Below are 21,597 nucleotides of genomic sequence, written 5' to 3' on the forward strand. Positions count from 1 at the left end.
ATTTAACTTTTTAAAAAGGTGATTTTTAAAACTCTCATGGTTGTGGAAATTCATTTAATTGTATACACTGATCATCAGAAGGCCCCCTTGTTTATGGAGTGGTGTTCCTGCAGCCATCTGTTCTTTCCTGTGCTATCTCCACTTAGAAAAATTATAACCTGACTTTTCAACCAAAATGAACTTTTAAAACATTTTTAAAAATGTTTTTCCTCCAAAAGGAGCAATAAGGGTGGTGGTGAAACTCTAAATGTCAGCCAATAAGATCAAGTAAAACCAAAAGGCATATAAACTACAAGAATGGGTTGTCCAAAAGGTAGGGATTCTGAATCCTGTGATTCTTAACAAGCAGCTGGTTCATAATGCTGAGACCTGCCACCAAGAGTACTCTTTCTTGGTGGTCGTTAATCTACTAGATCAGTGTTTCCCAAACTTGAGTCGCCAGTTGTTCTTGGACTACAATGATGGGAGCTGTAGTCCTCCCCAAAAAGCTGGAGACCCAAGTTTGGGAAACACTGTAATAGATAATGGAATCGTCAACAGCCTGTCTGCTTATAGCTCTTAAAGAGTGGGCGGAAGTATGGAACAACCAATAACTTTATCCACCTCCTGTTCCCGTTTATCTAAAAGTATTTGTTTTTTTCTGAATTTGCAAGCTTTTGCTCTCCATATCCCTCAAGCAAATAACCTTTGTCTCTTCAGAGGAAGCTGCCAGTGGATACCATGTCAGCTCATAGATCCTTCTCACTCTGTGTGGTCAACTCTTGAGTGGTGGCAGCTCTGCAGATTTCCCAGGGAGGCCTTTCTCAGCCCTACCTGGAGATGTCTGAACCTGTTCTCTCGCACTGAACCTCCCCTTTGTTTCTGTTCATCCAGAAGGAAAGGTCCCTTTCCTGCTTTTTCCAAATCCAAAAGCCTTTTCTCTCCCCTATCCTCTTGCAGAATGGCTCGGACCAGTCCCGTCGGCGACTGGCTGTGTACTGCCTGAAGGATGCCTACCTGCCCCTGCGGCTTTTGGAGAAGCTCATGTGTGTCATCAACTACATGGAGATGGCCAGAGTGACAGGTGTCCCTCTCAGCTATCTCCTGGTGCGTGGCCAGCAAATCAAGGTTGTCTCCCAGCTCCTGCGGCAGGTGAGAGTTCCTGGCTTTTTCTCTTGAGTTGGACGCAAGGGAAAGCTATATTCCAGAGTGAGTGGTACCAAGCATCCAGTTTTGGATTCGGGGCTGTTTTCCACGAGTTGCAGTTATTATTCAGGCTGCTAAGATCACATATATAAGACCAATTCTTCTTATATACATTAGTATCATTAAAAAAAAAATTAGTCAGAGGGGTTCACAGAAATCATTTGAATTTTGAAAGCTTTCCATTAATAAACATGCACGTGGTTCTTCTAAAATGCAAAGCACTTTGCATTCCAAGGCTGCAGTCTTATATTCACTCACCTCTGAACAAGTCCCATTGAACTTGGTGGGGCTTACTTTTGAGTAGACATGGATAATATTGCAATGTAACTCTCATTCTTCACAAAGCCCCTGTTAGATTGGCTCCTCTTTCCCTCCACCCAGACATTTTACTAGGGCCTAGTCACCTAATTCACGTTTGAGCAGTGATTTTTAATTCCCCAACTCTAACCCCTACACCACACTGCTTTTTAAATTATGTTAACTTCTAAAGTGCTCTCTTTGTTGTTTCTGTTTCTGCACATGAGGCAGGTGGGACAGACCCACCTGGGCATAACACTGTGGTTGATGGGAGAGCGCCAAGGCAAATCCCAAACTGACAACTTCTCTCTGCCCAAAGGCCATGAAGCAGAATCTGGTTATGCCGGTGGTGAAGTCAGAAGGCGGGGAAGACTATGCTGGGGCTACCGTCATTGAACCTCTGAAAGGGTAAGGCCAGCAGGACCCGAAGCTGGGGAAATCTGCTTCCCTAAGCCAGGGTCAAGAGTGAGGCTGGGGGTTTTTCACAGCCTGTTGTGAGTTGGTGCAGAAAAGCACTGGGGTGACATCTTGGAGCAGGGATGGAGGCCAGGAGGGGAGGAAGGAGCAGGGCTGAGGATAAGGCAGCTAGAGTCCACGTTCTTCCACTTTGGGAGCAATGGAGGAGAAAAGATCTACATTGGGTCCCAGTACATTTTGTTGTTGTTGTTTAGTCGTGTCCGACTCTTTGTGACCCCATGGACCAGAGCACGCCAGGCACTTCTGTCTTCCACTGCCTCCCGCAGTTTGGTCAGACTCATGTTGGTAGCTTCGAGAACACTGTCCAACCATCTCGTCCTCTGTCGTCCCCTTCTCCTTGTGCCCTCCATCTTTCCCAACATCAGGGTCTTTTCCAGGGAGTCTTCTCTTCTCATGAGGTGGCCAAAGTATTGGAGCCTCAGCTTCAGGATCTGTCCTTCCAGTGAGCTCTCAGGGCTGATTTCCTTAAGAATGGATAGGTTTGATCTTCTTGCAGTCCATGGGACTCTGAAGAGTCTCCTCCAGCACCATAATTCAAAAGCATCAATTCTTCGGCGATCAGCCTTCTTTATGGTCCAGCTCTCACTTCCATACATCACTACTGGGAAAACCATGGCTTTAACTATATGGACCTTTGTTGGCAAGGTAATGTCTCTGCTTTTTAAGATGCTGTCTAGGTTTGCCATCGCCTTTCTCCCAAGGAGCAGGCGTCTTTTAATTTCGTGACTGCTGTCACCATCTGCAGTGATCATGGAGCCCAATAAAGTAAAACCTCTCACTGCCTCCATTTCTTCCCCTTCTATTTGCCAGGAGGTGATGGGACCAGTGGCCATGATCTTCGTTTTTTTGATGTTGAGCTTCAGACCATATTTTGCGCTCTCCTCTTTCACCCTCATTAAAAGGTTCTTTAATTCCTCCTCACTTTCTGCCATCAAGGTCGTGTCATCTGCATATCTGAGGTTGTTAATGTTTCTTCCGGCGATCTTGATTCCGGCTTGGGATTCATCCAGCCCAGCCTTTCGCATGATGAATTCTGCATATAAGTTAAATAAGCAGGGAGACAATATACAGCCTTGTCGTACTCCTTTCCCAATTTTGAACCAATCAGTTGTTCCATACCCAGTTCTAACTGTAGCTTCTTGTCCCACATAGAGATTTCTCAGGAGACAGATGAGGTGATCAGGCACTCCCATTTCTTTAAGAACTTGCCATAGTTTGCTGTGGTCGACACAGTCAAAGGCTTTTGCATAGTCAATGAAGCAGAAGTAGATGTCTTTCTGGAACTCTCTAGCTTTCTCCATAATCCAGCGCATGTTTGCAATTTGGTCTCTGGTTCCTCTGCCCCTTCGAAATCCAGCTTGCACTTCTGGGAGTTCTCGTCCACATACTGCTTAAGCCTGCCTTGTAGAATTTTGAGCATAACCTTGCTAGCATGTGAAATGAGTGCAATTGTGCAGTAGTTGGAGCATTCTTTGGCACTTCCCTTCTTTGGGATTGGGATGTAGACTGATCTTCTCCAGTCTTCTGGCCACTGCTGAGTTTTCCAAATTTGCCGGCATATTGAGTGTAGCACCTTAACAGCATCATCTTTTAAAATTTTAAATAGTTCAGCTGGAATACCATCACTTCCACTGGCCTTGTTATTAGCAGTGCTTTCTAAGGCCCATTTGACTTCACTCTCCAGGATGTCTGGCTCAAAGTCAGCAACCACACTACCTGGGGTATACGAGACATCCATTTCTTTCTGGTATAGTTCCTCTGTGTATTCTTGCCACCAGTACATTTAGGAGCACAATTTTAAGTGTTGGTGCTGACTTTTAACACCCTAAATGGCTTCATCCCTGTATACCTGAAGGAACGTCTCCACCCCCATCGTTCAGCCCGGACACTGAGGTCCAGCTTCAAGGGCCTTTTGGTGGTTCCCTCACTGAGAGAAGTGAGGTTACAGGGAACCAGGCAGAGGGCCTTCTCAGTAGTGGCACCCACTTTGTAGAACGCCCTCCCACCAGATGTCAAGGAAATAAACAACCGCCTGACTTTCAGAGGATCTCTGAAGGCAGCCCTGTTTAGGGAAGTTTTAAATGTTTGATGCTTTACTGCGCCTTAACATTTTAATTTGCTGCAAGTCGCCCAGAGTGGCTGGGGCAAACCCAGTTAGGTGAGCGGGGTACAAAGAATAAATTATTATTGTAAGTTCTACTTTGGGAGAAGGATTCTGATGAGAATGAGTCATGGGGCTGGAAGTGGGAGAGATGGAACCAAGGATTAGGGCCTAGGGTAAGGTGTACAGTTTATCAGAGCCAGGAAAGGGCCATGGCTCATAGCTTGCATGCAGAAGAAACCAGGCACAATCCCTGGCATCTGCAGATAGGGCTGGGAGAGACCCTTGGTTAAGGTCCTGGAGAGCCAATGCCGGTCAATTTAGGCAGCACTGAGCTTGATGGACCAGTGACCCAAATCAGTGTTACGAGGCAGCTTCCTGTGTTTTTGTGTACGAAGGTGGGGCAGAAGATCATAACAGACCCGCTGTTCTCTTCTAGCTATTACGACGTGCCCATAGCGACCTTGGACTTCTCCTCCCTGTACCCTTCCATTATGATGGCTCACAACCTGTGCTATACCACGCTGCTGCAACAGGGGGCAGTTGATCGCTATGGGTGAGTAGAAAAGGATCTGATACAAAGGACTGCAGAGTTAATTGAAGGGAACAACAGCCTAAACTGCAGGGAGGAGTCAAGGAACCAGCTTTGCAGCCCTAGGGCGGTGGGGGAGTGCTCCTCCCTGGTGTCTCACATGGGGGATGCGGGTGGCGCTGTGGTCTAAGCCACTGAACCTCTTGGGCTTGCCGATCAGAAGGTTGGCGGTTCAAATTTCCCATTGCTTTGTCCCAGCTCCTGCCAACCTAGCAGTTCGAAAGCATGCCAGCGCAAGTAGATAAATAGGCACCACTGCACTGGGAAGGTAAACGGCATTTCCATGTGTTCTGGTTTCTGTCACGGTGTCCCGTTGCGCCAGAAGCAGTTTAGTCATGCTGGCCACATGACCCAGAAAGCTGTCTGTGGGCAAACGCCAGCTCCCTCGGCCTGAAAGTTAGATGAGTGACGCCACCCCATAGTTGCCTTTGAGTGGACTTAACCATCCAGGGGTCCTTTACCTTTACTTTTTTTACATGAAGGATCCTAAGTAAGATGGAAAGTCAAGGGGGGATTATTAGGTTGTCTTTGTTTTTGTTTTTATTATGTAATTTGTGTTTTTTATATTGCGATTTTATGTTGTGAACCACTCTGAGATATGCGGGTATAATAATAATAATTAATTAATTAATAATAGTGTGAGACCACCTTGGCTGTATCACTGATGTCCCAGAAGAAGGGGGAGAGCTATTCTCTTTCCTGGCATGGTCTTATGGGAGATAAAATTAGGGGGGCAGGGAACTGGGGCGAGTGACCATGCAAGCTATCCAAATGGCATATATTAGTGGACCCCAATAATAGTGGAGGGTATATAGCAGGAAGGGGCTGGAGACTGGGGTGGTGTTGTGCATCAAAGGGGGTGGCTAGGCTCTGATGGATTGTCGGTTCTTCCTACTAGGCTTTCGGCAGAGCAGTTCATCCGCACCCCGACTGGGGACCACTTTGTGAAGGAGTCCGTCCGCAAAGGGCTGCTGCCTGAGATCTTGGAGAACCTCCTGGCTGCCCGCAAGAGGTGAAGTAGGAGGCACATGTCTGGAGCGGTGGGGAAGTTTTCGGGTGTAAGATATTTGGAAGAAGGGAGGGCAGGCCCATAACCTGGGTTTCGAGCACCTTCCTTGCACACAGAGTGTTCCTGGGTCAATCCCCAGCACCTCCAGCTGATAGCAGAACCAGGACCTTGGGCAGCTGTTGGCAGTCCTAGTAGACAATACCTGACTTAGAGGGGCCGATAATCCAGCTCATAGGAAGGCGTCTTCCTGTGCAAGACCAGGCACCTGGAGAAGGAGTTCTGGTTTCCCTGACTTGGAAATAAGGTTTAAGCAGCCTTGTATTAAAGAACTCACCTGGTAGCCACAGGGGACAAAGAATTGGATGCAGGCAAGTGCATGGAACTGTACGTTGGTGAGTGATCAGGCTGGTGGAGGAAGGACCAATTATTCTGTTGCCTGCTGTGTACCCACATGGGAGATGCCAGACGAAAGAAGGCCCTCTCCTCCTTACACAGCCTAGAAATGCAAAAGGCTCCCATTCTGGCAGAGGAAGGGAGCTCTCCTTGCTAGTGATGTTTCGTTTCAGGCTAGTAACTTTTGTAGGCTTATTTGCAAGGGTGCTCTAAGGGAAGGATGTCTGGGGTACATGGCAGGAGGGAGGGAGGTGAGATACCTTAAATGCTTGGAACCCTGGAGGTATTTAGAGATCCGGTATGGAAGGGAGTACAGCTTGGTTTTGCGGGTGGCAAGCGAAGTGCTTTTTAGCAAAGGCATACGTCACCTAGAATTTGGCAATGGCACTTTAATAAACTTGAGGCAGTGCTGGGGATTGGGGAAGGAAGGTAGGATATAGCCCTATTATGAGGGGAAAAGCAAACCACTGGAAGAAGGGACACTTTTTTATTTTTGCATCCTTCTCCAATGAGAATACAGTAGTACGTCGAGTTACATACGCTTCAGGTTACAGACTCCGCTAACCAGAAATAGTGATTCAGGTTAAGAACTTTGCTTCAGGATGAGAACAGAAATTGTGTGGCGGTGGCCGCAGGAGGCCACATTAGCTAAAGTGGTGCTTCAGGTTAAGAACAGTTTCAGGTTAAGAACGGACCTCCGGAACGAATTAAGTACTTAACCTGAGGTACCACTGTATTTCACATTGGACTTCTGTTGCTTTGGGGGAAGAGAGTTTTTATTTTTCATCAAATTATGAATGCAAAACCAAGTCATACAACCTATTGTTCTAATATGCTATAAACCTTTCGGTTTTCAAATGCTGTAAACCCAGAAGTAAATGCTTCAGTTTTTGAACATGCCTCAGAACATGCCATGTGGCTTCTGTTTTGAGTTTTCTGTATTGAGGCTTCCGTATTCAGTTTTCGGTTTTCGAACGTTTCGGAACTCGAACAGTCTCCCGGAACGGATTACATTCGAAAACCGAGATACCACTGTACTCTTTTTACATTCTTTTAACGCAGGTGTGGCAGATGTAATACAGTACAGTGGTACCGCGGGTTACATACGCTTCAGGTTACGGACTCCGCTAACTCAGAAATAATACCTCGGGTTAAGAACTTCGCTTCAGGATGAGAACAGAAATTGTGCTCTGGTGGCGCAATGGCAGCGGGAGGCCCCATTAGCTAAAGTGGTGCTTCAGGTTATGCACAGTTTCAGGTTAAGTACTTAACCTGAGGTACCACTGTATCTTGCAATTTTTTTTTAAAAAAAGTTTTATTAAACTTATTACAATGATGGATATTTAACGATGGAAATGTATATTTGGAAACTTTAATGGAAACGGTATCTTGTATTTTTAACTTGTGAACTTCCCTGAGATCCTTTGATGAAGGGTAGTATATTCATCCTCACCATCCAGAGGGCTTAGAAGGCTGTTAAAAAGAGTTTCACTTAACAGATGTGCACATTAGTGGCTGGTAGGGAGGGGCCAGTACAGAACTGTCGTGGTCATTCTTCACTCCTCCTTTGTTCTGTCCCATTTTTGGCTCAGGGCCAAGGGAGAGCTGAAGCAGGAGACGGACCCATTCAAGCGCCAAGTGCTGGACGGACGGCAGCTGGCGCTCAAGGTCAGCGCCAACTCTGTGTACGGCTTCACTGGAGCCCAGGTGGGCAAGCTACCTTGCCTTGAGATCTCTCAGGTAAGCCTGCCCGTCCCCTTCAAACGCAGGGGAGTTGTCAGGTTATGGTTTTATAGTACAATGCACAAATGTCAACGAAACACGGGGGAAACAGCTATTACAGATTCCCTGTTTACCAGATCAGCCAGTTGCATATCAGCTGCGAGGCGGGTCAGTTGCTTATTAAGTTATCCCTCATTTGCTATCGTGAGCTGACTGGACTGAATTGTTATGCTGATCTTTGTGGTCTGCTTATAATTTATGAAGCAAACTTTCTGACCCTTTGAAAACGAAACAAGGTTCTGCAGTTAATGGGTGGCGAGTTCAGGGAAGTCAGAAGGAAGTACTGCTCGCAAAAAGTCCAATTTAAACTTCATGGAATCCACCGCTACAAAGAGGCATTGCTTGCCAATCGCTTAGATTAGTTTTTGGAAAGATTAGATAAACCCATGCGGGGCAGAGAGCTGCTATCTACAGGCTAGCTATAAACTGTGACAGATAAATGGAAGCAACATATCCTAGATCTCGTGAGTGCCCAGATACCGGGAACAAACAGCAGGGTAAGCCCACTGCCTGTTCGTTACCTGCTGGTCGCAGCTCAGAGGTATCCAGTTGGCCGCTTTTGGAAGCGGAATACTGAACTTCATGGATTTTCTCTTTCCTAGTTTTATTTCTGTAGGGTAGCTTCGTCAGCAGGAAAATGTTTGGGTGTAATGGGTACAGCACCTCCAACAATCCAGTGTCTAAACCAGGCCTGATCCAGCCCACAAAGTATTTGCTGGTGACTTGCCTGCTTCCGATCCAGTCTGCAGGATCTGGGGCAAATGGCATTTGTCTCCACGCAGATTAGGGTGCCCTCAAGCACTCTGGAGACAGGAAGGGATGTTCGGGACTGCTTCTGTGGTTCTTGGGAGCGCTGCTTCCTGTTTCTGAAGCAATGCAACTCGGTAGCATCTGTGAGCCTCAGGAAAACCCTACAGCTAGCAAAGTATGGCCGGGGTTTCAGGTTAAGCTTTTAAGCAAAAGTCTCCTTCAGCCCTTTTGTCTGTCCTCTGAAATACATCGTTTGAACCCTTCATTTCCAGAGCGTGACTGGGTTTGGGCGTCAGATGATTGAGAAGACGAAGCAGCTGGTGGAATCCAAGTACACAATCGCCAACGGTTACAGTTCGGACGCCAAGGTTGGAGGGGGAATGCAGGATAATGTGTCTCTTTTTTGGGTGGAGCAGATGGGGAAAGCCCTAGAAGGACATCTACGGCAGTGTTAAAGATGACCAGTACTAAAGCTGTCTGACCTCAGTTTGGGGGCCTTGTTCTGGCACCTCACACACTGTCTTTGGCAGCATTTATCTTTTTAAATATAATTTTTATTGACTTTTACATATTTATCATAATAACATCACAACAAAAAATGCAGTTCACAGGCTTCCCCCTCCCCCACGACTTCCCTCAACTTCCTCTTCTAGTTTTTTATATAATAACTTCTCCTGCTTTCTTTATTATATCTTAATATTAAATTCTTTAAATTCAATAATTTTATACTCTTGTCATTTTACCATCATCTTTATACTTCCTGTATTTGTTTTGTTAATTGTAAGTGTTTGCTCACATGCTGCTAGTGAGTCCATTTCTTTACATTGTTTCTGTAGGCACAACATAAAGGGTTCCCAGTCTTTTTTAAAGTCTCTATTGTCCTTGTCTCTAAGTCTTTCAGTTAGCTTTGCCATTTCAGCGTATTCCACCAATTTTTCTTGCCATTCTTCTTTAGTTGGTAATTTGTCGCTTTTCCATCTTTGGGCTAGCAATATCCTAGCCAAGGTTGTAGCATACATAAAAAGTTTCTGCTTTTCTTTTGGCAAATCTTGACCTGAAATGCCTAGCAAAAAAGCTTCTGGTCTTTTAACAAAGGTTGTCTCAAACATTCTTTTCATTTCATTATAAATCATTACCCAATAATTTTTAATTATTTTACAATTCCACCGCATATGGAAAAAACGTACCTTCTTTTTCTTTACATTTCCAACGCTTATTGAAGCTTGTTCTGTACATTTTTGCAGGAGTCGATGCATCATTTTCATATAATTCTCTTTTAACAATACAGTTGTACCTCTACTTACGTATCCCTCTGGATATGGAATCTTTGGGTTATGGCCACAGCAACCCCGGAAGTGTATACTTCTGGGTTTCGCCACATGCGCAGAAGCGTGCCTCTATTTATGTAATTTTTGGGGTGCAAATGGACCCCCAGAGCTAATTAAGTTCATATCCGGAGGGTCCTCTGTATACAATCAGTAAATTTTAAATTGACTTTCCGTGTTTTTCCCCAGTCTTCCATTTGGATATTGTGTCATTTTTTAAGTCTGTTTGGCAGCATTTATCATGTTCGCAATGGCCGTTGGTAAGGGAGGAGTGGCAGCAGGGAGGCCACAGGACAGTCAGAAGGGAAAGAGATCTTGTGGCTGGGAAAGTGGCACAGACAGGGAAACGGGGCAGGGGACGAGCCAGACAGAAGCTGCAAGAGGAAGAGAAAGTGACACACTGTGGCTTGTGGTGGAGGCAGCTGGCATAGCTGTCCTGCGGCTGAGAAGCTGTGAGACGCAGAGAGATGGGTTAGCAGTTTCCAGAGTTTCATTGTGGCCTTCTCCCCTAACAGGTAGTATACGGGGACACAGACTCCGTCATGTGCCGCTTGGGTGTGCCGTCAGTCGCCGAGGCCATGGAGATAGGCAGGGACGCAGCTGCCTGGGTCTCCAGCCATTTCATTCCCCCCATCAAGCTAGAGTTTGAGAAGGTGAGTCTCAGAAAAGCCTCTCCATCTCCCATCGCCACCCACTGGGTTCGTAACTTTGGAAACCCTCGGCCATAAGATTCCCATATAACGCTAGGAAGTGCCTTGACGTAAGAGGTGGAAAACAGAGATGACGTTTGGAGTGGATGGGCAGGGAGGAAGGAGATGGGAAATGAAGACCAAGGGCACATACCTTTACACTGGTACATGTCAAGGAAGTTTGTTAACACTGATAGCATCTTCCCTGTGATTAAAGGTAAAGGGACCCCTGACCATTAGGTCCAGTCGTGGCCAGCTCTGGGGTTGCGGTGCTCATCTCGCTTTATTGGCCGAGGGAGCCGGCGTACAGCTCCCGGGTCATGTGGCCAGCATGACTAAGCCGCTTCTGGCGAACCAGAGCAGCACACGGAAACACCGTTTACCTTTCCGCCGGAGCGGTACCTATTTATCTACTTGCACTTTGAGGTGCTTTTGAACTGCTAGGTTGGCAGGAGCAGGGACCGAGCAACAGAAGCTCACCCCGTCACGGGGATTCGAACCGCCAACCTTCTGATCAGCAAGTCCTAGGCTCTGTGGTTTAACCCACAGCGCCACCCGCGTCCCTCCCTGTGATTGTGAGGGCCTAAACTAGATGTGATGTCTGCTGCGAAATTAGAATCATAGAGTTGGGAGAGAAAAAACCCAAGAGTTATCTAGCCCAACTTCCTGCAGTGCAGGAATCTCAGCTAAAGCATCCATGACGGATTAACGCACCTATCTTCCGTTAGTGTACCCCAATTAATGCACCCATCTTCCGTTAATGTAAATAAGCAGCCGAGGGGAAGCCTAAGCACCCTCGAGACCACATGGAATGGGCAAAGGGTGTGTGAGCTTAATGGGGAAAACTGAGCGCTTCAAAAATGCTATTTTAATTTCAAAGCAAGCCTCCCGTGGCACTCAAACCCTGTGCAGTTACTGAACAGGTACTTGAAACATCCACTGTTTCAGCTGAAAAAGCAATCATAATTTGAAAAAGAAAGTCTGTTCATCCTAGAATCATAAAATTGCAGAATTGTAGAGTTGGAAGGGACCACAGGGGTCATCTAGTCCAACCCCCACAAGGCAGGAATATTTCACTCAGTGTGGGGCTCGAACCCACAACCCTGAGATTTAAGAGTCTCATTCTCTAATGAATTAGCTATTCCAGATGCTGCCCAACAAGAACCTTCTGAAATAAGTTTCAACTTTAGTGCCTGAAGGCTCCTATGTGATAACACAGACCTTTACTGTTTTCTCAATCTGTCCGCGCACCAGGTATACTTCCCCTATCTCCTGATCAACAAGAAACGCTATGCTGGCCTCTATTTCTCTTCCAACCCTGACACCCACGACAAGATGGACTGTAAGGGCATCGAGACCGTGCGCCGCGACAACTGCCCCCTAGTGGCAAACCTCATCAACACCTGCCTACAGAAGCTGCTCATAGATAGGTCTGTAGGTGTTTGTTTGAGACGAAGCCCCGTTCTGGTCTGCCGAGCGGTTGTGGGCATGATCCGAGGCTGAACAATATTTATCTCAAATTCCTGGATGCTGGGACAAAACTCTTAGAAACGGGCTCCTACGAATGGCAAACCCGACTATAGCATCCCAGCTTTCTGTAGCCTGCCTGAAGGGTCAGAACCTTGATTCATTCGGGGACGGTTCTCTTCTGCGGGAAAGAGAGGAGGGGCTCAGATTATTCCACGCTTCCTTCTCTGCAGGGACCCTACAGGTGCCGTGGCCCATGCCAAGGAGGTGATCTCCGATCTGCTTTGTAACAGAGTCGACATCTCACAGCTGGTGATCACCAAGGAACTGACACGTACAGCAGATGAATACGCAGGTCGCCAGGCTCATGTGGAGCTGGCCGAGCGGTGAGTAGAGCAAAGGAAGAGGTGGCACTTTCCCCCACCTTTTCTTATTGGGTTGGGGGCAGGGGGAAAGAAATGTATCACTTCCCAAGCGAGCAAAGGGGGTGGCCCTGACCCCAAGACACCCCACATATTTAGACCGAACGTGAAACTCCCTTTATGTTAGGTCTGACCATCATTTATTTAACTGGCAGCATCTCTCTCAAGGTTCTGCACGTACGCAGAACCAGATGCACAAATATGAGATGTGGGGACGCTTACTAGTAGTACAGTGGCACCTTGGTTCTCAAACACCTTGGTACACAAACAGTTCGGAACCCAAACGCTGCAAACCTGGAAGTAAGTGTTCCGGTTTGCGAATGTCTTTCGGAAGCCGAATGTGCTCCGTTTTGAATGTTATGCTTCCGATTTGAGTGCCACTCTTCTGTTTTTGAGTGTTACACTGAGGTCGCTCTGTTTTTGCTACTTCTTTTGCGTTTTTGTGGCTTTTTGGTTTGTTTTCATGACTGTGGAACCCAGTTCGGCTACTGATAGATAGATAGATAGATAGATAGATAGATAGATAGAGTGTCTGTCTTTCATTTTATGGATCAATGGTCTCATTAGATAGTAAAATCCATGTTAAATTGCTGTGTTAGGGGTTGTTTTGAAAAGTCTGGAACGGATTAATCCATTTTGCCTTACTTTCTATGGGAAAACGTGCCTTGGTTTTGGAATGCTTTGATTTTGGAACGGACTTCCGGAATGGATTAAGTTTGAGAACCAAGGTACCACTGTACATGTAAAAGGGATCAAGGGGGTCTTAGTAGATCACAAGCTTAACATGAGTCAACAGTGTGATGCAGCAGCAAATAAAAGCTGATGCTATTCCTGCATCAACAGAACTATAGTTTCCTGATCAAGGGAAGTAATACTACTACTCTGTTCTGCCTTGGTCAGACCACACCTAGAATACTGTGTCCAGTTCTGGGCACCATAATTTAAGAAGGATGTTGCTAAACGGGAACGTGTGCAGAGGAGGGCAACCAAGATGATCAAGGGTCTGGAAACTAAGCCTTATGAGGAGCGGTTGAAGGAGCTGGGTACGTTTAGCCTGCGAAAAAGGAGACATGATAGCCATCTTCAAATATTCGAAGGGCTGTCATATGGAAGGTGGAACAAGCTTGTTTTTTCCTGCTCTGGAGGATAGGACCTGAACCAATGGCTTCAAGTTACAAGAAAGGAGATTCCAGCTATATATCAGGAAGAACTTTCTGACAGTAAGAGCTGTCTGACAGTGGAACGGTCTCCTTTGGAATGCTGTGGACTCTCCTCCCTTGGAGGTTTTAAAGCAGAGATTGGATGGTGGCCACCTGTCAAGGATGCTTTAGCTGAGATCCCTGCATTACAGGGGGTTAGACTAGATGACCCTTGGGGTCCCTTCCAACTACACAATTCTATGATTCTAGGTTTTCAAGCAGAGTCTTTTCCAGCCCTGCCACCTGAGATCCTCATAATGGAGACGCTGTGCATTGGACCCATAGGAGCCAATTCCTAGGGCCTCAGGTGTCATTGCCCTCCCCCCCCAATAAAATATTTGAGGGGGGCTGGGCTTCCCCAAAATTGACGGGCATTGCCATTCAAATGACATGTGTGCACTGCATCATGTGGTGGCTTACGTGGGGTGGGGCGTACCTGCCCCCTGCCCAATATTTTACAGTGGTACCTCGGGTTACAGACACTTCAGGTTGCAGACGCTTCAGGTTACAGTCTCTGCTAACCCAGAAATAGTACCTCGGGTTAAGAACTTTGCTTCAGGATGAGAACAGAAATCGCATGGTGGCAGCAGGAGGCCCCATTAGCTAAAGTGGTACCTCAGGTTAAGAACAGTTTCAAGTTAAGAATGGACCTCCAGAACAAATTAAGTTCTTAACCCAAGGTACCACTGTATTCACTGTATTGGCACCCCCACTTAGACCTTTCAAAGGTCGTGTTGAGTAGCAGTTTGGCAAAACTGCAGGAGCGGAGAGTGCCCTCATGCAGGTTTCCCATGAGGGCATGTGGTTGGGCCCTGTGAGAACAGAATTCTGGCCTAGATGGGCTACAGGCTTGATCCCACAGGCTCTCCTTGTGTCCTTATGTTCTACGGCCGCTCTGTGGTCCCCTTTCTTGAGTTCTGAGAGCAAGAGGGTATTATGGGAGCCAGTGTGGTGTAGTGGTTAAGAGCGGTAGACTAGTAATCTGGTGAACCGGGTTCGCTTCCCCGCTCCTCCACATGCAGCTTCTGGGTGACCTTGGGCTGGTCACACTTCTTTGAAGTCTCTCAGCCCCACTCACCTCACAGAGTGTTTGTTGTGGGGTAGGAAGGGAAAGGAGAATGTTAGCCGCTTTGAGACTCCTTCGGGTAGTGATAAAGCGGGATATCAAATCCAAACTTCTCCTCCTCCTCCTCCTCCTCCTCCTCCTCTTCTTCTTCTTCTTCTTCTTCTTCTTCTTCTTCTTCTTTCTCTCTTCTTCCCCCTCCTCCCTCCCTTTTGACTTTCTTTACCCTGTTATTGAGGCCCGTCTGCCCTCAGGACAGCGGAAAAAGGTGTGTGGGTGTGGGGCGGCTGGTGAGGCATGACCGAAGGGAAGGGCAGAAATAGTTATGGCCAGCGCAGCTGCAAGTGGAACCTTCTGCGACGCCCACCCCTCCTGCTCTGGGCTTCCTGTCTGACTGCCGCCACTTCATCTGCCTCGCACAGGCACACGTTCCGGTGTGACAGACCTGCTTCTTTTGCTTCGCTGCCTCTTGACAAACAAAAGTTTGGGCGGTGAAAGTGTCCCCGGTGGGGCCGCCTTTGCGGGACAGGGCTGGTACCAGTTTGCCCTCGTGCTTCGTTCTGTACTGTCATCTTTTTCAAGATATTTCTCAGCGGTGCCTCCGCTGTTGGAAAATATGTTAATAGCGTTATTATCGCACCTGGGGTCGCATGTTGGGCTTTTTGGCATCTCACATTTTAACTTCTTCCAGCTCCTTTTAAGGGACTCGTCCTGTTTTGTGTGCGTCTATTTTCAGTAAAGTCAGCTTTTATTAAATCTCAAAAAACGTCCAGTAATCACACCAGAATGCTAAATATGTACACATTATAAATACCTTTTATATACATAGATTCATGTTTTGCCACGTAGAAAAGCTGTTATATTTGTCAACACTTACATTTATTCTTCATAAATGATGTTGGAGGATTCCATAGATAATTAAAATTTTCTCTCTTTTTAGTTTAGTTAATTTATAAAAATGCATAGACCGCTATTTCATAAAAATATGTCAGAGCATCAGGGCAGTTCACAACAAAAATACATGAAACCATATAAAAAGTTGTAGACAGTGGTACCTCGGGTTACAGACGCTTCAGGTTACAAACTCTGCTAACCCAGAAATAGTACCTCGGGTTAAGAACTTTACTTCAGGATGAGAACAGAAATTGCGCGGCGGCGGGAGGCCCCATTAGCTCAAGTGGTGCTTCAGGTTAAGAACAGTTTCAGGTTAAGAACGGACCTCTGGAATGAATTAAGTTCTTAACACGAGGTACCCCTGTATAATCTCTCACTCCAATCAGTTCTGTGTGTTTATTCATCTTTGCTACCTTCCAGATTTTTGCCAGCTATTCTTTTGGTGTTTGAGGTGGCCCGGTTTTCAATTTTTGTGCATCAAGCATAAAACAAACAAAGTTACTGCTTTTAAAGTCATGCTGCTCACACACATGCGCCCCCAAATCCCTTCTGGCTCTGAAAACATTCCTCAGTCCCGCTCTGCAGTGCCTCCTTCTGCTTAATACATCCTTGGGGGTTGGTTCGATCCTGGCGCGCCACCTTCCAGTCTGGCTCATCATGTGACACCTCTTCATGGCTTCTCCCCTTAGGATGCGTCGGCGGGATCCTGGCAGCGCTCCCAACCTGGGGGACCGGGTTCCGTACGTCATTATCGGCGCTGCCAAAGGCGTAGCAGCTTACATGAAATCTGAAGTGAGTAATGGGGAGAGGGATGCAATGGGCAATAGGGACCAGTAACTCGGGGGGGGGGGGAGGGATTCAGGCTTGTACATGTATGCTTCTTCAGGTGCAAAGCTGCATTGAAATGTGCCCCGCTAGCACTGCAAAATACTTGCCGGGGGACGGAGATGGCTATTCACCATTAGGCTTCAAGGAGGAAGAGGTTTTTGGAAGCAGGAACTCAAAGGGGGGGCTCAGGAAGCCGTAGCTTAGTGATAAGAGCACCTGCTTTTGCAGGCCTGCGAGGCGCCAGGTTCAATCCCAGCTTCTCCAGATTGGGCTAGGAAACCCCGCAGAGCTGCTGCCAATCAGTGTAGGCAATACTGAACTGGATGGACCAGTGGCCTAACTGTACAAGGCAGCTTCCGGCATTCCTAAGCAATTTCTGATTTGAGTTTTGGAGCCCCTCTTCCCCACCAGTTTTCAGTAGGTTGGCTTTAATGCTTCCGCTGGATCTTGTTTGGAGTTAGTTAATTGGGGGGGGGCATAACTAGGTCTGTTTCTCCCACTTTCGTATCCTCTCTTCCTCCCTGCTGAACTGGGGAAGGAAGGACAAAACCTCTAGGCACTGATTGAATCAAACTGACTGCTGCTACCATGAACTTCCCATGTTATGGCCTGTGCATAGACACCCCCATACATACTGCCTACCTTCAGGTTTCCAGGGTGATTAGGCAACAAGACTGCAGAGGCAGAGAGGACTGTGCCCTGGGTGCTAAAGTGCATTCATAACCCGAAACTCACATCTTCCCTGGTTTTATGGCTTTCCCCTGTTTCTCTCTCCAGGATCCCATCTACGTGCTGGAGAATAACCTGCCCATCGACACGCAGTACTACCTGGAGCAGCAACTCGCCAAGCCCCTCTTGCGCATCTTCGAGCCCATCTTGGGAGAGGGCAAGGCGCAGAACGTCTTGCTGAGTGAGTGTGGCCGCTGGCTCTGCTTTCTGGAGAAGAGAGACGAAGAGACTCCGTGATCCTGCAAAAAGGCTACAGACCCCTGAATCATTCTCATCCTAAATTGGGATTAATTTTGGTGGCATCCGTAACCAAATGGTCTCCAGCTGCTTTTGGACTACAGTTCCCATCATCCCTCACCACTGGTCCTGCTAGCTAGGGATGATGGGAGTTGTAGTCCAAAAACAGCTGGAGACCCACGTTTGGGAAACGCTGTTCTAGAGAAACAAGAGTCTCCCATGCTTGACCCTGACCCCCACCACCATGGATGAATTGGTGGGAAATAGCAGTGTGGGCCATCTTTCGGAAGGAGACTCTTACCCTAGACTCTTTCCTCATCTGTTTTGGCGGAAGCTATATGTTTTCCACCACCCAGTCCTGCTCCCCCTTCTGCTTTTGGGCTCCCTCATGTTGTCACAGAAAAGGGGATAAAACTGTAGGTAAAACCTCCTACGACAGTGGAACGGTCTCCCTCGGGAGGTTGGGGACTCTCCCTCCTTAGCGGTTTTTAAGCAGAGGTTGGGTGGCCACCTGTCATGGATGCTGTAGCTGAGATTCCTGCATTACAGGGTGTTGGGCTAGATGACCCCTGGGTACAATTCTATGAGGATGTAGGTACAGGTGGCTTATTCTATGGGAGGTGCTAACCAGGGAAATCTGGGTGCCAATCCCTTTCCATGGACAGTAATGGTGAGCAGTCCAGGGCGAGAGACGGCTGGAATACGGATCTTTACCCTCTCCTCCCCACTGTTGTAATGTATTGGAGGTGGCATACGTGCTTGACCCTTAATTTCCTTCCCTTTGCAGAGGGGGAACACACTCGCTGCAAAACAGTCCTGACAGCCAAAGTCGGAGGGCTCATGGCGTTTGCTACTAAACGGAGCACCTGCATCGGTTGCCGGGCTGTGCTCAGCCACCATGGTGAGATCCTGTCCCCGCCTGTCTTTCCTGGCCTCCGCTTTGCAGAGTCTTCTGTCAAAAACAAGTCCCCTCCCCTCCCCCATCACGCGCTTCTAACCAGCAGCGCATGTTGCAAGTTCCTTTTGCCGGAATTTGCCACAGAGTGGAGCGTGTGTCACAAAACGGTGCCTCTGCTGAGCTTTCGTTACCAGCAGGAAAACCTTGCTGTACACACACAGACACACATACACACACACCCTGACCTCTGGGCACCTCTGCTTACTTCCCTGTTCTCCCTCTTTCTCAAGTTTGCAGAAGGGGGGAGGGGCTACTTGCAAGTTGCGGGAGAGGATCTGAAACCAAGTTTCTTGGTTTGTTTGAAGATACGTGGCGCTGTTAAAGGGGGTGGGCTCTGCCAGGATGCCTGAATACCCTGGGATGGGAGTAATTTCCCCTGGGCGGTTTGGAGAACGGCTGGGAGCAGAGGGCCTTCTTGGTAGTGGCACCCTCCCTGTGGAACGCCCTCCCACCAGATGTCAAAGACAACTGTGACTTTTAGAAGACATCTGAAGGCAGCCCTTTTAGGGAAGTTTTTGATGTTTGATGTTTAATTGTGTTTTTAATATTCTGTAGGGGGCTGCCCAGAGTGGCTGGGGAAACACAGCCAGATGGGCGGGGTATAAATAAATAAATTATTATTTATTTATTCCTGGGTTCTTTCTGGTCACTTACCGGAGATTTCCCAAAAGTCTTACATGCACTAGAGAAAAAGACAGAAGTTTTTTGCGACAAGAGCCCTCTCTGACTGCAAACTTGATCGTGTTGCACTGGAAAGCATGTGCCTAGCAGCAAGGAGATGGCAGAACGAGTAACTTTAGATCAGTCCGACACAGCGAAAATTCCTCCCTGTACCCAAAGGCAGAGGAGGCTGGTCAGGTCCTGGGCATGGGCAAAAATTCATTCCACCTCATCATCTCAGCAGGAATGTAAACAGGCTCCCTGGCCATTCCACCCTGCTTGTGGCTTTCCTTTGGAATGGGGCGTCAGGGAAGGAACTCCAAAGTGGAAATGGGATAGGGAGGAAAATGGCTTTCTGGTGTGCTTTCCTCCATCAGGTGCTGTGTGCAAGTTTTGCCTGGGCCGCCAGTCTGAGCTTTACCAGAAGGAGGTAAGTGGTAGAGCCCACTGGGTTGGGTGGGAGAGCAAGGGACTCCACCAGCAAAGACATAGGAGGAGCCCGGGTGGCCTGCACACTGGACTGAGGCACAAGCCTCTGAATTAAACTTGTACCTTGGAAAATCCTCCCTTCACTGGGAGAGGAATGGGGCTGCGAGCAAGCCACTGGGAATTTTAAGGGGATAGGAAATGGGGTTTCCTGGGGGTATAGCCCGTGGACTGGCCTGGGAAATCTCCTGTTTGAAGCTCACTTTGCCATGAACTCACTGGGTGGCCTTAAGTATACCTTTCACCCCCATCTGCAGTAGGGAACAAATGATGCTGAACTACTTGTAGACATTGTGAGGATCCACCACCTCAGTCCGCGTGGGTTTTGAAAAAGCCATGGAACAATTGGGTCCAAGTGCCTTGGTCCTGCCACCTGCCTCTTCTCCCCTCTCTCCCCACAGGTGACCCATTTGAGCTCTCTGGAGGAGAAGTTCTCGCGCTTGTGGACGCAGTGCCAGCGGTGCCAAGGGAGCCTGCACGAGGATGTGCTGTGTACCAGGTGAGGGGCTGGCCGCTCACCACGCCTTTGCCGAGCAGCCACCAGCTCTTGCCCGTTCCCACGGGATAATGGGCTAAAATATGACTTTACGCCACCCCTGGATGTTTACAGCTGCTTATCAGGCTGGTTTGAGAACAGCAAACAGATGGCTCCTGCAGAGAGCTAGCGGGGTGCTGGTACTCCTGAAGATGTTTATTACCTTTATAAATATAACACCTGTCAGATGCTGGCAGCGGCCAGGGGTGTGGAGAGAGAGAGAGAGAGATAGAGCCTTCCGCTCCGGCACATGAGATATCAGCTGGGGTTGCTTGGATATACCAGTGGGACATACTTGTGTGTAAATCAGGAAGCAAGGGCCACCACGGTCTGGTGTGTACTGGTAGCAAGTCCTGAGGTTGGTTTCTGAATGTTCCATTTAAGCTCCCCCTCCAAACACAAATTCCTTGCAAATAGATGACAAGCCCAGCGTTTTCTCCCTGCCGCACTAGTTTCCTTGCAGAGTATTTCTAGAGAGGAACGCTCCAAAACAAGAATCCCCGCCCCACCCGCAAACCTGCAGCCTGAAGCAGTACGGCCCATTCTACCGCCTCGTACAAATTGACAGAAACAGGGAACGATTATGTGAGCCAAGATTTCTGGGTTCTGTTGGGCCTCTTTTCCTGCAGGGGAGACCCAGTTTTTCCCGCTAGTGTTTCCAAGCATGATCAGGCTCTTCTGTTAGTCTCCTAAATGCAGGCTGCCAATTAAGTGTCTGCTCCCCGTCACTCCCACCCCTGAACGGTTTTTTCTCTCAACTCCTTTCAGCCGCGACTGCCCCATCTTTTACATGAGGAAGAAAGTGCAGAAGGACCTTGATGACCAGGAAGTGCTGATCTCACGCTTTGGCCCTCCCACGTGGTGATACCTCTTTGCCTTCCGTTCATCCGATTGAAACCCACCACCACCCATTATTCCCTTTTAAAGGCGCAGCAAGGCCCGGTTATGCTGCAGGGGGAAACATTGCTCCCTCCCCTTGCCCAGTTCTGCTCTGGGCATCGCTTCTGTTGCCAGGATCAACAGCTGATACCATCAGGAAAGCTCCCTGGAGATGATTGTGGGGGCTACGTTTTGTATGAATTTCTACCAATAAAGATTTCTTTTTTTCTACATGAGAGTGGCTTATGTGGGGTAACCTGAGCTGCTCTTGAGCTCTGCAGGAGGAGGACTAAAGGATAGCAGAAGCCAGATGTGTTTTAGGATAGAAACCAGTGGGAAAAAGACAGTCACGGAACCAAAAAATTACACAAAACAAATGAAATGCCGTGAAAATCCCTGATGTTGTTTGTTGGCTATGAAAGTGAGTTGTAAACTTAATATTAGGATGAATGTTCTGACACCATATAAAAAAAATATTGATATTACTAACGTTCCTAAATACAAAGAAAAGGTCTTCCACAAATCTCTTATATATGAGTATTTCATCAAAATAAGGATTAGCCATTCAGTTATAAAAGATATCTTCTTCGAGTTGATTAGTTCAGTGAAACAAGTTTTGTAGCCGGCATCTCGTTAAGTC

The 21,597-nt window shown here is 47.6% G+C and overlaps 1 protein-coding gene across 1 annotated transcript in view; it reads left to right on the forward strand.

Moving 5' to 3' along the window:
- Positions 1-21,188, forward strand: part of POLD1 (DNA polymerase delta 1, catalytic subunit) — a 31,439-nt gene extending 10,251 nt beyond the window's left edge. Inside the window, exons 13-27 of the mRNA XM_082194314.1 lie at positions 940-1,131; positions 1,802-1,890; positions 4,500-4,616; positions 5,551-5,664; positions 7,647-7,794; positions 8,859-8,954; positions 10,427-10,564; positions 11,855-12,030; positions 12,301-12,453; positions 16,335-16,437; positions 17,251-17,383; positions 18,227-18,340; positions 19,435-19,487; positions 19,945-20,042; positions 20,847-21,188. Coding sequence (XP_082050440.1) covers positions 940-1,131; positions 1,802-1,890; positions 4,500-4,616; positions 5,551-5,664; positions 7,647-7,794; positions 8,859-8,954; positions 10,427-10,564; positions 11,855-12,030; positions 12,301-12,453; positions 16,335-16,437; positions 17,251-17,383; positions 18,227-18,340; positions 19,435-19,487; positions 19,945-20,042; positions 20,847-20,943 — 1,821 coding nt within the window. The 3' untranslated portion in view covers positions 20,944-21,188. The remainder of the gene's footprint in view (positions 1-939; positions 1,132-1,801; positions 1,891-4,499; positions 4,617-5,550; positions 5,665-7,646; positions 7,795-8,858; positions 8,955-10,426; positions 10,565-11,854; positions 12,031-12,300; positions 12,454-16,334; positions 16,438-17,250; positions 17,384-18,226; positions 18,341-19,434; positions 19,488-19,944; positions 20,043-20,846) is intronic.
- The last annotated feature ends 409 nt before the right edge of the window (positions 21,189-21,597 follow it).

This window comes from Podarcis vaucheri, assembly GCF_965113315.1.
Source record: "Podarcis vaucheri genome assembly, chromosome: 13".
NCBI lineage: Eukaryota > Metazoa > Chordata > Lepidosauria > Squamata > Lacertidae > Podarcis > Podarcis vaucheri.